Genomic DNA, 18,267 nt, shown 5'->3' with positions numbered 1-18,267 from the left:
GTCACCGAATTTGTACCTTTAAATGGCGAGGGATATGGGAGTCTGTCGGTTTACTCAGTGTGTTTAATTGTCCTCCATCTTAGCCAGCGTAAACCAAAATTTCGAGAGTGTGCCCACAAATCCAGCGAACATTCACCGACACCATGAACTCTAAAACACTTCTCTTTGAGAGTTTTCAACCGACCTTCCCTTATTCCAGCTGATGGCTAAGCTAAGCCCTTACCTGTAGCCGATTGTGACAAAACAAAGCCAGTTATAGTCGGTCACAGCATCCTGGACTGAGTGGAAGCCAACGAGGAACCATCTATCATTATGAAACAAAGATTTTCCGCACAGTTGCAGCCGCTGTACTGGGAAGAAATATTTATTGGGAACACAACCATGAGAACCTCAAATATTTGGGGATCCCGGTAAAGACCACGGGACAGCGGTGAATCCACACACGCGGTTGCCTGGGGACCGACGGCACGGGGTTGAACCGGTCCTGGAACGGCCACCTTATGCAGTCGTGCCGCAACATGTGCTTTGCAAAATAAGAGGAGAGCAATGTACGAGCATATATAATTATTGACATGTACTTTGGCTTTTTGCTCACAATGCTTCGTGTCGCGTTGTAGCATACTTTTCTGTCTTTGTATGGCACATACTGTAAGTAAATCAATTTTATGGGACATGCACGCGTGAAAGATGAAAAAGAAGAGACGACAGTGATGATAGAAAATGTAAAGTCAGGTGAATCAAGGGAAGATAAATTTGGGCAAACAATAATCCGTTCAATATATGTTATTATTCGAACTGCTGAAAAATCTATAAGATGAAAGGCTAAGACGGCCGAAGTTTGTAATGGACATGGTACTTTAGGATGATTTTATAGATGCGTTCTCTTTGGAGGGGGAAATGACTTCAATTATGAAAGGCAAAACGAGAAGATATTAATCTGTTTTCTTTTTGTTTCATCAGAATCATCAGAATCATCAGAATTGACTTCGAGATAAACAAGAAATTAGACAAGACGGAAGAAAGGGATAAGTTTGGCTGACTTAAACTTTTGAAATCGCCTTATCCACATACTATTTGGCCCTTTATAGTGAAGGTATACTGTGGTAGGACCAAGGGGCCGAGTAAATTATTTTGTACCCCATATCTAAATCTACCCGAGTCGTGCAAGCAGTCGATGCGACATAAACAACAATTCTCTCTTTCTTTCGATATTTCCCCCTTTCTTGTCTTTTTTTTTTTCTTTTGCCATACTCCCTGCGGGAAGTAAAAATCTTACACCGCGCCAAGTCAAAATCAGAACCAACTCAAGGTCAAACCCTGAAAATGACTGCTTCAGGAGACCTCTCCGTGACTTCGCCGTTGAGCGAGAGATCTGCGGTTACCGCCTCCTATAATATCCATACCGCCAATACGCAGACGTTTTAGCCAGCGTCATTTCAGTCCGTGTGCAATACATTACAAAATAATAGACAGAAGAGAAAGAGAAAAAAGTCGGAAATGAACAAGGAAAATGCCCTGCCTCTATTCATCAGGTGCTTTAGACAATACCTCACGCCCGCCGGAAGTCCCTTGAATAGAGGTCAGTTCGGGTCTCTCTCTCTGTCTTTATCCTTTTCTCTCTTTCCTCTAACTTTTCTTTGGATTATGACGTTTCAGGGTAATGGTTTGGTGTTATGAGACGAAGCGACGCCCCCCTCGTATTGATGTGATGCGACGGATATTAAGGGGTTGAACATAAAGCACAGTGGACTAAAACGAAGATAGAAAAATAAGGGGAAAAAAACCCAGGGCCACCAAGCCCTAAGGCGCCGTTTTACGTGCTGTGTACAGTAACGAAGTAGTCATACATCCAAACATCCTCATAGAGTCATCGCAGCCAAATTGGGGCGGTGATCTACGGGGGGTCCCTTATATTTCAAAAGGGGGCAGACGATCGAATTTCGTCTTTGGTTGGCCAGTTTGCTGCCTTCTGTCCCATCTTTCCCATACGTGAACAACAGGATAGTCCCATACCTAACCCCGTAATCAATGGCATAGAAGGTGACTGCTGCTTCTTCAGAAGAAAGAAAGTATTATGTTATGCAATCTAAGAGGGAAACGCGAGCCTCTGACAAAATATGCAATAAGCAGGAGAAAAACTTTAAAAGACCCATGGATCATAATTTCGTTCCGAGTCCCCCCTCGCGTGGTGCACAGCGCAGTCACCTGTACATTGCAATGTAAAGTTTAATGCCATGGGCATCTTCTGTGTTGTTGTTCACACACACTCCCGTCGCATTGCTAAGGTCACACTGTATTCATTCTCTCTTCCATTAACACACAGAGACATGTTTAATGCACACACTACAAATGAATACCTAATGGTAGCCACTTCAACCCAAGACTGCTATTTCAGATGATTTCAACAAAATTTCCCCGCTTATATGGATATACAATGTATATATTTTTTTTTCTCATTCATCTTCTCATTTATCATCTTCTTTCCTTTTTTTCTTCGTAGTGTAATTATTTCAGTATTATTAACATCATTATCATTCATTCGGAATTTCAAAGATAGATATTTCATACTCGTAACTGATCAGACGCTAGCACTGTCATTATAGTTTTCTGCAGATCATCGCGAATAGATATTACGTTACGTTCTGATATCTGTCACTTCAGACACGTATAGCAGTGCAGATGTTGAAAAACACGTGAACATACATGTTTGTACACTCTGGAAAAGAAAAAAAGGTCTATCTATACGTACGTGATCTTTGTCCCTTTTTATTTAAACCCTACCATGACAGCCACTTCTAATATCACAACAACCCTAAACAGTATTCAAATATTTCCCAAAGCCAGGTGGCATAGTTGTTATTACTATGTAGGTTTCCATTCTAATGCGGCTTTTATCTGGCAAAGTCCTTTAAATTGACTTCATTGTCACGTTGACATTTATCACCTCTTTAATCTGCATACTTTTGCACAGGTAGAGGATTATACCATCTGTATATGAAAAAAGGACAATACATGTATTTAGATAGAAGCGATACTGACACTGCAAAGTATTCGCACCATTGTCCCAGTTTTCATTTGTAAAAATATCGACGACCAATACCTTTTTACCCTTTTGACCTTTAAACCTTTGCTCCAAAAATCAGCTTGAAATGACAAATGAAATCTGCGTTGGTGAATCTGTCCGGGTTGCAGGTGAAACGTAGATTCAACCTTTTGAGATGTGTTAATGAGCTTTGATGTGCGTCGAGCATCAGTGGTTAAATAATGGTTTAACAGTTGTTATCTTTACCATGTGCTTGCGTGGAGGCATGTCACCCAATAGGGAAGTGGCAAGCTTGTTACACCTAATTGTCGTTCGGTATAAAAGTCTTTCAAAATAAGCACTCGTTACAAAAGAAAGAAACAATAATAAACAATAGAATAACAGAATAAACAATATCGTTAAAGAACAAACGAATTTTGAGTCCATGTGACGTCCATATCTACTTTAGACATCATTATTATGTCTTTTCACGCAAAATGGGAATGAGACAGTGATTGAATGGGAAACTTGTGTGAAGGGACCAACAATCGAATCTCATTTGAAATTGCCCAAGTCGTTCTCATGTCTATCAATAGCGAGTTATAGATCTGCGACGACTCTAATTAGGCCAAAAATGGTGTTCTGCACGTGCGCGAGACAGCTGTTTCCCCTGTCCAACCGAGAGGCTGCGTCGTCTCAGCGTTGGCGTCGCTGATCTAAAGCTCGCTATTACCACTGCCAGAGTTACTGCTAATATCACAGTTATCGCTGCAATCTATGTGATATCTCTGGTCAATTCTAACTTACATGCCTCCTTTTTGTTTTCTTTCTTTCTTTTATATCACAGAGGAAACCAAGAAGCAACGAGGGCGTGAGCTGTGTATTCCATGAAACTTACTCGGAATCATATTACGTATTAATCGCGGCTGCGCGCCGTAAGGACTGGTTAGTTGGCTTTAATCGCCACGGAGAGCCGAGGAGAGCAACGAGAAACAGACCAACCAGCAGAGCCTCGCATTTCATGGTCATCCCGCTCTCGAACCCCGAGGAGGACAATAACATGAAGTACTTTAGCGACGAAATCCAGCAAACTTTGTGGCAAGTTGGTCGGGAATCAGGCGAGAGCATTAGTAGAACACAGTCTGGAGACAGTAATAGGTGATGCAGGACCTCCTTGTATGTTACGAAATAATGATAAGATGATAAAGAAATGCTCGTATGGAAATATTGAGTTCTACGTGTACTATATATGATATATGTGGTCACATGACAAGTGACGTCATGCGCGTATTTGGTTGAATCACAACAAAGCGCCATGGGAGCCGATTGAGGACAACCGTTTGGGCCCCAGTCAACCAACCAACAGACATATGCTCATCCTGTGCAAGAGTACAGTCTTGTTGTGTATCGTTGACTCTCAACAGTATTTTTATATGAAGATTTGTAATTTATATTATTTCTTATTTAATACTATACCAAAACGACTTCAAAGAAGTGTTTTCTAAGAATATTTATTTATTATGCTTGAGTTGCACTTACGTCATATTTGCTCCAACTCCCCATTGGCGCCATTTGCACGAGGACAAACGTCAGAGACAGCTGACTGCGGATCGCCGAGCGCGCGCTCACATTCTTCATCGTGGGGCTGTGCGGTATTCAACGCACGAACCTGCCATTTCCATCATGCACCTCGCGTGTCGGAGCGCGCACTCTTGATTTCTGCACATCTGTACAACGCCACGTCGTTTTTCTGCATTTATTGAGATTTGAGTATCTGTATATATTGTTACATGAAATCTTCCCTTCGCGACACAGAGCAACAACGATAAAGCGTATATAGATCTGAGGCGTTTACAGAGTTTTGCAGAAGCCAGTCCCTGTCGAGATGTGTTAGCAACCGACGAGACATCATCATGTGAGAAGATGCGTCATTTATTTAGCTTTGTTCTCGTGACATCGCGATTCTTTGAGACTATCATCAAGTGACATTTTATGCCAGTGGAATCCATTCAGCTGCTTGTCCTGCCAAATGTTTGTTTCACCTGTCATGCTATATGTTGTCATCATATCCATGGTGGATATTTTTTATATTAGTTTTCAACAGTTCACGCATTATAATTATGTGTTGTTACCTCATCACTGATATACCGGGTTGTAGGAGTTAATAGATGGTTGTGGCTTGAAGTAAGACTATAGACGGCGCCTGACGAATCCACGTTGTATCGCAGCCTGGTTATCGAATACTGTTTCCCCAAAATCTTATTTTTATGATTAATCCTCAATGCCACCTGTGTATACCTTAATTTGCTGGTTATGACTTGATACGTTTTCATCGGTAGTGGTGGAAGATGTCACGACAGGGTGTGGTTTTGTCCATTCTCGGTAGCATGTTTATTTTAAAGAAAATCAGTCATATCGACATGTTATCACAGGTGAATGACTCGTTATTCACATACAAGTCATACAAGATTGGTTATTCCTCACATCTGTTAAAGGGCAAACACTGAAAGTTGATGTTACACCAGGATTATTATGTGCTTTATACAGGTTTGGACTCTATTTCGAGAAAGAAATATTCCTTCTTTTCTTTTCCTTTTGATTATCAAATTTCACAGTTCATGTTAGTTACATGTTATAGGGTAAATCAAGAATCGGGATAGCCATTACTCCAGCAGTCAAATCAATGCAAGTATAAGTGAAACGGGAGTGGTAATTGACATTTAGATATTTGCACTGAATGCGTCAAAATCTCCAATTTGACACAAGTAAAGTATAGTTTGTAAGCTCGTTCTGATTCAAGCCAATGATGTATTCATAACATTCATGTTTCACTGTTTAAATGTGGTGAATATCAATATATATGTAAGCGTTTCATGATAAATATCATGTCAGAATATCTATCAGACGTCGTTGATAAAAAATGTCATTTTGAGATGGCTGCAAAATACGATTTTTATAATGCAATTTTGGTATTTTAAACTTGCGAATGAAACAATGGGTAATTGAAATATTTTTAACAAGGTGTACGTGTTCCCACTTGCTACCAAATTGGCAAGTAGTGTTTAGCGCGAAGCCAGCGTGGTGTGATGCGACATGTCGGAAGGTCGTTAATCGTTATCAATTAATTTTAACATGATATCGAATAAACACTTTAGTTTGGCTGCGTTGCCCGTATACAGTCACAGAACATTTGGAATGGAGTGTACTTCGGCCATGCACGAAACTCAACCAATGAAATTACAAATGTAATGACAATGTCATAGAACGTAATTTTGTTTCCATTAGATTTATTTGAAAATTATATTCCTCTGCGTCAATGGATTCGTTGTTTGTTCAGCATGTTCAGACTGATTATGAGACGTGAGTAACTATAGCAACCGAATATGTGTTCACTGATGTGTTTTTGAATATACCCGATCCGTTTGACGTGTTCTAATCAACTGATTCATGATTGTATATCATTCGAACCTGATAGATTTAAGGGAAGGATCAACTGTGATCAAGATGTATAAAAATGTATTCCAAAAGCAACAGCTCAGTTAATTTTTTGTTTAATCACAACCTGCCATTCTAAAGCGTCATTACAATAAATTCAGTCTCATTCGAAACCACTCCTTAAATAAAACCAGCAATATCATTTGATATTTAACGAGTCATAAAACAAATACTGCCTCCAATTATTTTCTTTTTCATATATATCCAGCCATAACAAAACAATTTGACATGGTCAAGGATACTGTCGTAAAGCAATAAATGATCAAATTTATCATCAGTGACAATAAGATAGCCTTTTCTATCAGTTGCCCTGACACAAGTAGGTGATAAGGAGTGTTTATTGTGCAAACAATAAACACTGGTAGATTAACTGTACAGAGAAAGAATTAAAGGAGATGCGATGCTTTTTTTTTTACCTCAATCATGCCCACTGTTTCTTCAATATGAATCAGTAAAAAGACTTGTTTAAAGACTGAGAAAGTTGTGTCATATCCATACCAAAATGACAGTTGATTAGATGTCAATTTCATTTTGATTTGTTGACTAAAAAAAAGACAAACGTGACTTTTAGTTACTATTTTCACTCTTTTTGTTCAAATAGGTGTGGATGTAGGAATATACAGGGACTTAATAGTGATCATGACTGCACTAATGTGTGAGAGTTTGCCAGGGTATCATGATATAGGGAGGGGCGAGAGGCATAAGTTCTTCCGCGCAATACTACCTCCTGCGGAAATAACGCTGAAGATTACTGACCCCTCATCCAACCCTCCGGGACAAAAATAGAATACGTCCCGCCTTACACTTAGCCAAGTGTGGCGTGTTATACACACTCACTCAGCGGGACAGCCTTTGACGCACCTGTCCCTATATACCTACAGACATTACCACGTATACTGTCTATGCACGTGAGGAATGGTAAATCCTGACAGTTGTTTGTCAGCACGTCAAATCACACTTCTAAGATGTATAGATACAATACTGATTTCTCGGAGTTAATACTTGCGTTATTCTGTCCGAAAAACACTGCTATGTTCAAATTTCCACTTTAGCTACTGTAAGAATCTGATAAGAAAAAACCGAAGGGATGAGAATGATTTTAAGTGATGAGAATGATTTTAATGTTATCACTACTAAAAAGGTGAGTTAGATGATGATGAAATGTGTTATTAATAACAATGGCGGTAGTGTTAACAACTATGATGGTAATTATGAAAGGATGAATGATGCTTATCATGATTACAACTTATTATGTCGTCATTCATTGCTGCCACTACCTTCCTCACTTCACGATAATACCGTGCCGATAATTAGTGATGAATGTTACTTGTTTCATGATATGCGTTCATTGTGCTGAGCTGGTCTCTGTTCGATACCTTTGTAATGCATTTTAATCTTTCATGACTAAATGAGGAGGATAAATAATTTGGTTTCCCGTGACCATGGTTACCGTTAGTTATAAGCTCACGGCGTTTGCACAAAATATCACCTCGTTCCGTGTGTCCGCTTCTGCACAATTTTAAGAGAAACGACTGCTCGTAATGTTTAGGGTTTTGTGGAGTAGCCACGACAAAGTCACATCCTTTCTCCTCTCCTATTCTTATGTAGGAGCGACTTTCGCTGCAGTTTTCTCTGTTTAGAGCACAAACCGTATTTGAAGCATTCAAGTTCATCATATTTAGCGAATTACACCTGTAAGTGGTAAAGATCACCAGTGCATTAGATATGCTGATAGTGTTGCGTTCCGCTGATGTCACGTACGTGCTATAGAGGTTCCATAGACTCAAAACCAGAACTCATCCCCTGACACTATATTTACACTGACTTATAGAGGGGAGTCTTACCAGAATTACGCATTATAGAAGATGTACTCTTCTGCGATGTACGGTAAAGAAATATGTTTATTACTGTATAACGCAATATGGGACCAAGACAACAGCTGTTTATTATTTTTAAGAGCTGTTTTAAACGAATATTACTATTTCAATTATGGCTCACACGACTTTGTCATATATCTGGTAAGTGAAGAAATGTGTATAAAATTGATTATTTATATCTTCACGCCAGAGACTACAAATATTTAAATTGTTGTTACTATGAAGAAACGAGAAAGAGGGAGGAGAAGATCGAAGAAGGAGGAGGAGGAGGAGGAAGAGGAATCCGGTCACAACTTTACAGTGACATACATGTAAACTGTTGAGTAGTCTCTTTCAGAACGATTTTAATGAAGGTGCTTTGAATTAAATAAAAAAGGTGAAACCTGAAATATCGACAGAAGATTAGTGAGTTTGAATTTCGTCTCCGTTGTGTATACAAGTATAAAACGCCCATCATAAAGTGATGAAATGTGAATGTGTCTGTGTGTGTACGTGATTTGCATGTGTTTTGCTTGCTTGCTGAATACGAGACATAGGATTTTTTCTTTATCTCGTTTAGATTTGGCAATAGGCCTACATAATAATTTTGATCGCAAAACTATTTTTGAATTTCATTTTTGTTATGTTGAGATATTTGTGATAAAAGCTGCTAACAAACGAAGAAAATAATAAATGATAAGAAAACACGGTATATTCTAATCATAGCTTCAGGAATATTCTTTGTTATATTTTACAAGCGAGGCACCACGGGGAGAGTTTTATTTTGCTAAATTTCATTGTTAACTTACTTGAAAATTTTAGAAATGGCACTTAGCCCATTTTGACATCAAACTCCTCATGATGATACCCATGATGGCGGCAAAACATATTGCCAGGACAATACAATGCAATGCATCAGGATGACGAGAAATGTGATGACGGTGATCACGATTTTGGGCGACATGATGTCTGTGATGATGATTGGATGCTGCCGAAACTTGTGTAGATAATGACGATGATTTGACTAAAATGCTGATTAGCTGAAATAAAGAACACAATGAATTTGTGATAATTATCATAAAAATCACGCTGATATTTGTCTACGTTTGCTTTTTGATAAAGCATAAATATATCGTTAAATGGTTGGTAATGATGATATTGACGCTGATTGACAACGCTTATGATTAGAAGAAAGATGGAAGTTAATGATAGTCACAATGATAACACGACTCATGATTATGATAAGATCAATTACAAGATCACACACTAAGCAAAGTATACCAAGAAAATAATCCCTGTGGAAAGGAGTAGATCTACACGTTTCAAGTAAAACTATTATAATGGCCACTCGTAATTCTCTCCCGAAAATACACCCCTTAAGTGCCTGTCTTGTTTTAAGGAAAGAAATAGATCTTGTGCTTACCTCCTTTTCTTTATATGCCATTATTCCATCCTTTATCACAAGTATATTTGTATCGAGAATTTGGAATGGTATTATTCGGGATGATAAAATGTCACGTTAATGTTAGGGATTCAATCTGACTTCCGAGAAAACAACATGAAACACCAAATTTTAACCACTTGTTAACAAATTGATTGTAGTTCAGGGAGGGGAGACACTCCCTGGTGTAGGAGGTTGCTAATATCACAACGCGCCAGACAAGTCTATATAGCTACTGTAAGCATTAAATGGCTTACGCTGCTGGCTGCATGTAAGGGGGCAGATATTGCAAAGGAAGAAAGAGGAAGAAGGAGAAAAAGAAGAAGAAGAAAAAGCGCGCACGGATGTGAGCCTTTCCCGAGAGCCTGAGCGTTTGATGTCATAGCTGGCCAGACACGTGTTTTTCTTGTCACGGTTTCTTGCGCGCTTTTCATCACCGTCCTAGAACGATTGGCGCTTCGCAACCATTTGACGGGGGATGCTACGGAGATAGTCAGTGTCTAGGTCGAGCTCAGGGGTATGAGATGTGACGACCTAGTCTTCTCTCCAGGCTACAAAATCACATCATAGTCAATGTTTATCAAAGTTAAGCTGTCAGACAGCTAGGATTAACTGAAAGTGTTCATTTAAGAATCAATTTTCCTCTCCTATTCCCCTCCCCCTCCTTCCACACTAATGTGGAAAAAATCAGCAAATTTTGTTTTATGTTCACATGCATCTAACTCAAAGTATTTTTTATTTAGCTAGGATCTCTTTATAATGTACATATATCTATATCTATATATATATATATATATATATATATATATATATATATATATATATGAAGAGTTTGTTCGCAAAAACCGATAAGTCAATTTTTGAAGATTTTGAAGTAGGGTCTCTGACATAAAATACAAAATGATACCTTTTAAATGATATATAATCATATCATGATATAAATGATATCATGATATAAATCATATATATATATGATATATATTACAATACATCTCAAACAAATTTAGATATACAATATGTATGCGTCTGTGTATGTGTTGTGTGTGAAAAAGAAAATAATTTTTCTGTATAAGATAAACAGAAGATAATTTGGCAAAAAGCGATTAGTTGCAACTCTGACCTAAATGATCTTTTCCTTACGTCTTCATGGAAGTGGGAAAACGTCTTGAACTTAAAGGGACATTCAGGTACTTGTTTTTATTTGGTTGAACTCGAACTGGAAGCTAAAATGTTATATCTAGTTCTCTTTTTCGCTTACAAAATAGAAGCAGAGACACGACAGGTACACGAAACAGTTGACACTGCCCAATACAGGAGGGGGAGGAGGAGAGAGAAGGAGAGTGAGAGAGGTCGAAGATCGTTCCCAGAATGCATAGCGAGGAGGGCTGGAAAAGGCCATAACCTTCCAGGGTTAATTTCAGACATCCGAGGTCCCGTGCGAGCTGGCTGTCGGATATTACTCTTGATACCCATGTAGGACGGGAGCTCGCGTCTTGTTCCAAACCGATTCTCTCATACAAGAGACCATTCTCCCTCAATCAGCTCACACGAGGAAAAATTAAACGATGAGAAATACATAATGCGACGTGGAAAAGAACAATTGAATAAAAAAAGGGGACGATCAGAAAAGTTCTGAAAGAGTCTATATCCACCACAAATGTCTTTGTTTCTATGCATTTATTCCGCTTCTCAAGTCGAAACAAAATAGAATTACGTTGTCGTAATAAATTTGTTGTGTTTAATATAGAATATGAAGAAGCCAACAATCGTTACTTGCTTAATGAAGAACTTCCATAAGATGACAGTTGACACCTAGACTCCATGCATCCACGAAAGGTATACTAAGGTAACATATACCTCACACGTCATTGATGTACGTAGCATATCCAATTCAATTCATATATTTTTATTCAGTTTGGAAATATATCATAATATGTTTACAAAGTGTAGCAGGTACAATTTAACGACAGCCAGAGGCTTGTTCAAATAGAATGTGCCCCTAAGTTGTTGAATAGAAATCAAACCATATACCTATTGCAATTCACACATTAGATTACCAAATGATAAAAGGCATCGACGACATAAAAGAAACATGGAGAAAATAAAACAAACAGGCTCGAAAACTGAACAAGAACAAAAACAGAAACGAATCAAGTACTGGAGCTCAGCTAACATTACGAGATAGCATTACCGATCGAAGCACATGTGGAGGACATCACAGGAATAGAAATTATTATGGAATCGAATATTCGAACGCTTAAATGTAGAGTCTGTAATCTCAAATAAGTTTCAATCACGGGAATATTGTAAGGGCTTCGCGAAATATACAATCGCAGGCCTCCACACGTTACCATCAAAACGGGAAGGACGGTCAATATCTACATCCTTGACCAATTGGACATGAACGGGGTTAATCCTCAATGTACACCCCAACGGGGTTGGTACCCCACGCAAAAGAAGAACTTGTGCTATATGCAACGAAACGAGAGGTCGTGTGAACCCCACAGTCATATTGCAAGTCCAATTACCATTGAGAACACACACCCATCGATGTTTGTCACAATGTCTTCACCAAACAGACAACCCGTAAACCGTTGTCTTCTGACACTTTGATTCCACAAGGAATAAACGATTCTCTGAACTTATCTCTATTTCACACCAACTCAAGATAAAAGTATCCAGCCTTCTTAAAGTTTTTAAAAACATTTGGATCGAAAGAAAAGGGAAAGAAAATGTAAGTTTTATATCTTTATAACCATTCTGGAAGAACCCAATCAAATGCTAAAAATTTCTGATCACTGGCAAAAGTACTGCTCACAATATTTGAATTCATCCGACCACTACCTACACTGATAAGTTTACCAATGCCGTATTCAGTTAATTATCCTCTATGTGCTACTTTGGTATACGTTAAATGAGCCCAAAGAACAAGTCTAAATGAGTAACGAAATTTAGGGCAGGGTTTGAACATCGAAAGAGATGTGAGGTGTTGTTTACAGAGACTCCGATATTTCGTCAACAAGAAGCTACGAAAAACTACTATGATCAATTGCCATGAATAAAGTACACATATATGAGAAACCAGATTTATCGAACTAAATTTTCCATCGACAGCAGTACTCTAGAGTGACGATTAAAGTTAATGGCATGCTGATATTTATATCGGGGCAATAACATAACTTTTGTTTGGTTGAGAGTACCTTTATCCGTTTGTACAACATTGTACAGGTCAATATGACAGTAACTTGACTCGCTCGAGCCACTGAAAACGTTATTTCATCAGTGTATTCAACAGCTAATCATGCTTTTCCGTTACATCAGGATCATTTGAACCTACATTGGTCAGAGTTAGAGGGTCAAGGAAAAGAATCTTGTGACCATTAAGGTATAGTCAGGCTTAGAATTACCAAAAACTGATGAATGAATAATGAAGAATCGCTCACATTTGCATGTGGAGTGTCAGTCTATGTCCCACGGATATTTTGTGTGATTCATTCAAGGTAAAACAAGGAAACGTTCTTTGACAGCTTAAACATTGCAACCACATGCAACAGTTTAACTTTGGATGAAAACAAAAGACAAAAACAAAATCGTATACAATCCACGGGGAGTACGCCAACACTTTTGATGGCTGCGTAAGTGTGCCAGTGACTTTTTGGATGAGACCAATAATTGGAGCCAGATTACTGCACGGTTGTTCTAGGAAATAGAATTATGTTGATGACGACATCCTTACATTTTTATCCCCTTGAGGCAGCGAGCCCTAAAGGCGGGAAGCGAGTGAATAGCCCAGACATCAGCAGCAAGGCAGGTGGGGGATTCCCTTGATCGGAGTCAGTCGCTATAGGAGGATGTGCTCCTCAAGAAGAGCGATCCCACTCCAAAAGGCAATCCCCTCGTTGAGTTTCAAGGATCGCAAGAGATGACAGGGAATGGTGGCAAAGTCCGTAGTTTGAAGTCAGGGTTGTCGTGACAGCTTCAGTTCGTGTGTTAAAAATCGTGTGTCCCTTTTGCAACCCTGGAAATTAGATTCCTTTCATAAACTGGTATATTGTAGAGGTTGGTAATTCAGACCTTTCTTCCAAATAATAAATGTGGAAACTTCTTTATAATATGGAGGGGAAACAATATTATAGATTGAAGGTGAATTTGTTCGGACCCCGAAAAAATGCAACTGTTATTCTCGGTACAAAAGGGGAGCGTATATTCTCTAGTAAAATGTGGTAGTTCTTCTTTTCTTGTTTAAAGACTCTGTATATAGTGTGTTAACGTAGAATTTCGTACATGATGTTTGGAGACATATTTTCAACCATGCAAAATTTTGTGACGTTTGCAACAAAGATATACTTTATATACCTTTTATACCTTTAAAGGTAATAAATGGCTCTGCAGCCCCAAAGAAAACGAAACACTGTCTATTAATAGTGTATTTCTATAGTTAACCAAGACAGTGTTCCATCACGGAAGAAGATTTTCACCACATCATGGCACTGATTTGTTTCAGCTTTCGGGAGTGCATAATTTAGTGTTGATGATCAATTAATGAAAAGGGACACACATTTGCAAATGGAAAGATTGTTGAAAATGCGGTCAGATGGCTGAGATCTCTAGATGACCGTTTAACATTTATTAATGAATACTTGCCAATATTCACCGAGACGTTTGAAGATGCTTATCAAGGGGACAGTGTAATCTCGTATATCCTTTCATCTTCAAATCTCTCATAGACAACTCCAAGAGTAGACACTTACGGTTACGCTAAGTAAGAAAATCGAGGTCTGGTACCCTCGAGCTTGCTTTTGAACTTGAAAGTCTTACTTATACATGGTGAAGCTTTTAAAAGTGCTGGTCAAATCAGTCATGGACGTGGGGTTCGTGTTTGTTTTGTTGTTCCATACTTCCACGGAACAAATAAACCATAAACACAAAACATTGCATGTGTGAATTGTAGAATACAGCAGTTAAGACAATTGAACTTGTGAAATATGAGGAATCTACGTAGAATCATCGCTTGTACAGGGTTTAGATTCCCAGATGCTGATATGAGATGAATTCTTACCTGAAATTTAAAATTGAAAGGAATGACAATTAATAAAGTAGGGAAATACAGACGTCGAAGAATATAAAAAAGAAAAGAAAAGAAAAGAATCATGTGTAACAGAGGCGTGTAGATGTGTGTGTCTGTCAGTCTTCAGCAACAAAACGCAATCCGTACAGGGTTGCAGCATCGTGGTAATATGGATAAGACCTTCACAGAAGATTCTCTGAGCTCAGTTCCTGCCCGGTGAGCGTAGCTATGGACGGAGAGCTTTTATTTTCTTCTTATATCAACTTATTCAAGTCACTCTTGACCATGGTGCACCTAGGTTCCTTTGGGGGATTGTTCGGGAGAAATGAATAGCACGGCTTTCAATGATGGGATAACAGTGTGTAATGTACGATGACTGCTATTATCATTATTAGCATATCCCTTCTTTTCCGTAGGCCCTACTTGTCATGTACAAAAATGATGTACTACTACGTCATTTCACAACTTTCTTGTTCCTAGCACATTATTTATACACAAGCATAATGCGTAATTGTTCTCATACAAACACACTCACACACATTACTAACGTGTAGATATTACTTTAAATATAACTACATGCATGTATAAATTTTGTCTCTTTTGTAATCAACATAATCGTAACTGTGTCCCAGTCGTACTTTTTGTTATTTTCACTGTAATTCTTCCTACCTTAATTTGAATTGTTCCCTTACACATTTCTATCAATGATCACTTTGTTCCCTTCTGGATCTATCTGTAGGCAGGAGGGAAGGAGTGGGTTAAAATGGCAGTCCCATCCCACGTGCTCTATCTAATCCGCGGTGCCATGCTGCGACTGTATGACTTGTCCGTCTCCTCTCCGCATCGCTACGGTTTCTTCAAGCGTCGCACTCATGCACCGAGATGGCACTCTGGCGTTGTAGGAGGTGGTTATGACCCTCCGTGCACTTTCTTAATCCACACAAAGTGGCGGAAATGTCCCCATCGATGCATCACTAACAGCTATGGCTGCGTGTGTTTGCAAGTCTTAAAGACTTGGAGTGACCTTAACTTTAGCTCCTCTAAGTCACTTTCATTCCCTCTCAGATAACCCCGCTCAGAGCTCAGTCGCAGTCGTGCTCTTCAGTTGACTGTAACTTAGGAAGTTTCCTTTGTCAGCGCTTTGCGTGTACGAAAAAGCATCTAAAACAAGTGATCAACATCAACCTATCAGAAGTTCTGTAACTCGATCTGGATTTCTTCTATGTGATATGAGTCCATTATCCTTAAAAACTATGAGATAGTGAACATGCTTCGCGAGAATGACACTGAATTATTAGAAAATCACGACCATGTGATGTGGAGGAAGGAAGCTCAAATTGTTTAAGTAGCAGTGTTAAATTTTCTTAACTTTAAATCATTGATTAGATCTTATTTGATATTCAGCTTAAGTTAATTGTGATTCAACTAAAAGAAAAAAGGAAATAAAGCACTTGAGGGCAAGAAAGAGATTGACTTTAGATTAACTGTAAGATTTACCCAGCAGTGTCTCTTACTATGCGAGATGATGATTCAAAAAATATTATTATTTTCTTATTTTCACAATTGCGATCAATTTGTGACACTGTTATGTTTATCTCCTTTAATGTCAAGTTAAATGTTATTTGACGTGGAACTTCCAGAATGTCAAACTAAAAGCCATATGTAACTTACTACTGAGTGATATTCGTTATTCCAAAGGTTCGTTGATCCGAAAATGAAATAAGGTTTATCATTCAGAATCACACAAATTCCCTAAACCTAGATATTCGTCAATCCGAACATAATATTATGTGGCGTTATCCCGAAGGTTCGTTAATCCGAAAATGATATGAAAGTGCATATTATTATGGATACATGTGCATTGTACTATCATTTCTGGGCACTTTATTGTTCCGGAGGAATATGTAAATAAAGAGTTCGACAAGATGACCGAGATAGACCAAACACCTTGTTTGAGAGTCTGGGTATTTTTGGTGGTTATGATGGTTCGTTAGGCCAAGTTAACCTCCGTAACAAATTGGGGGCACGTCCGGGAGTTCGACAAGATGACCGAGATCGACCAAACACCTTGTTTGAGGGTCTGGGTATTTTCGGTGGTTATGATGGTTCGTTAGGCTAAGTTAACCTCCGTAACAATATGCTAATGAACCTTCGGTATTTCCAACCTAATTTCGTTTCCGAATTTTAAACGAATCTTCGGAATAACGAACCTTATTTCATTTTCGGATTAACAAACTTTCGGAATAATGAACTTTATGTCATTTTGGGATTTACGAACCTTTCCAATAATGAACTGTAACCAAAGAGCTATATATGTCTTTCATTGACCAGCCAATATCATTCACTCTTGGTATGAGTTCTTTTCGATCATTAATAAGTTGTCGGAATGAATTGCCGTCTAGCACACCTAACAAGTTTATAGAATATATAAAACCGAGTTCTATAAATTTTTATTCTGCGAATTAACTACAGTTTTAATCATCAAACATCGTATAGAATACTTGGAGAAGATCATCTTCCTACTGATGATGACTGTGATGATGGCTGATGATGACTGTAATCGTTGTTACATCTTACATATAAACTCTTGAACACTGATTTTGTCACCACAAATTTTTCGTGTCTGTACTGCAGGAGGGCATTTCAATACATCTTATGTAATTATCTTACCCAAACAAAAACTGTAATTATTGAGGCCTATGACTAGCTTTCTGAATAACTGTACATTGTATTAACGGGGCAAAATAATGCAATTCGTTACCACAGGGAATTCAATATGTAAACTAGAAACTTTCCTACACACCATTTCAAACTCATTAAGCTTTTGTTTGTAATTTTATTACTCAATTAACTTCTTTTGTTCCGTTTGAATGATTTCATGCTGTAGGCCTACTATATTTTAAGGGCAAATTTCGTTGATTTTTTTTTCTTCTTTTACATGTAATGTTTCTAAATCATGCTTGTGTGTGCTACTATCATTGTTATGTACGTCATGGCCTTGTTATATACGTCATGGCCTTGATTAAAAGCAGATTTTAGCTGACTGCAAGTCTTTCAACGGTGATTAGATACAAATCAACTCAAATCAACTCGAGCCAACTCAACATGCCTGAGTGTCATTATATGCTCTTATTCAAAAAGTGATCAATACATTCTTTAGTGCATACCCCTTTCAAGAGTATTATGTGCTGATAAAATGCATATTATTATCATTATTCTGACACGACAGTCCTGGTGTCAGATTCAAGCCTGGTGTGTTCGTCCCCGGACTCCGTTGGTTTACCAACGGCATCCCTTCAGACTGGAGGTGCTGGACTATGATGGGGGTAATAATCTTAGCAGGAACCTTAGAAGAGCAATGACAACATCAATGAGACTACCCTGG

General features: G+C 38.4%; 1 protein-coding gene across 2 annotated transcripts in view; it reads left to right on the top strand.

Annotated features, from left to right (window-relative positions):
• The window catches only part of LOC140241493 (fibroblast growth factor 8b-like), a 69,942-nt gene extending 61,178 nt beyond the window's left edge, over nucleotides 1-8,764 (top strand). For both annotated transcript variants that reach the window (XM_072321223.1, XM_072321222.1), the window contains exon 5: nucleotides 3,870-8,764. In XM_072321223.1, the coding sequence (XP_072177324.1) occupies nucleotides 3,870-4,184 (315 nt within the window). In that variant the 3' untranslated portion in view covers nucleotides 4,185-8,764. The remainder of the gene's footprint in view (nucleotides 1-3,869) is intronic.
• The last annotated feature ends 9,503 nt before the right edge of the window (nucleotides 8,765-18,267 follow it).

This window comes from Diadema setosum, chromosome 18 (assembly GCF_964275005.1).
Source record: "Diadema setosum chromosome 18, eeDiaSeto1, whole genome shotgun sequence".
NCBI lineage: Eukaryota > Metazoa > Echinodermata > Echinoidea > Diadematoida > Diadematidae > Diadema > Diadema setosum.
Note: the sequence above shows the minus strand (reverse complement) of the source record. Positions and strands in the feature narration are given on the sequence as shown.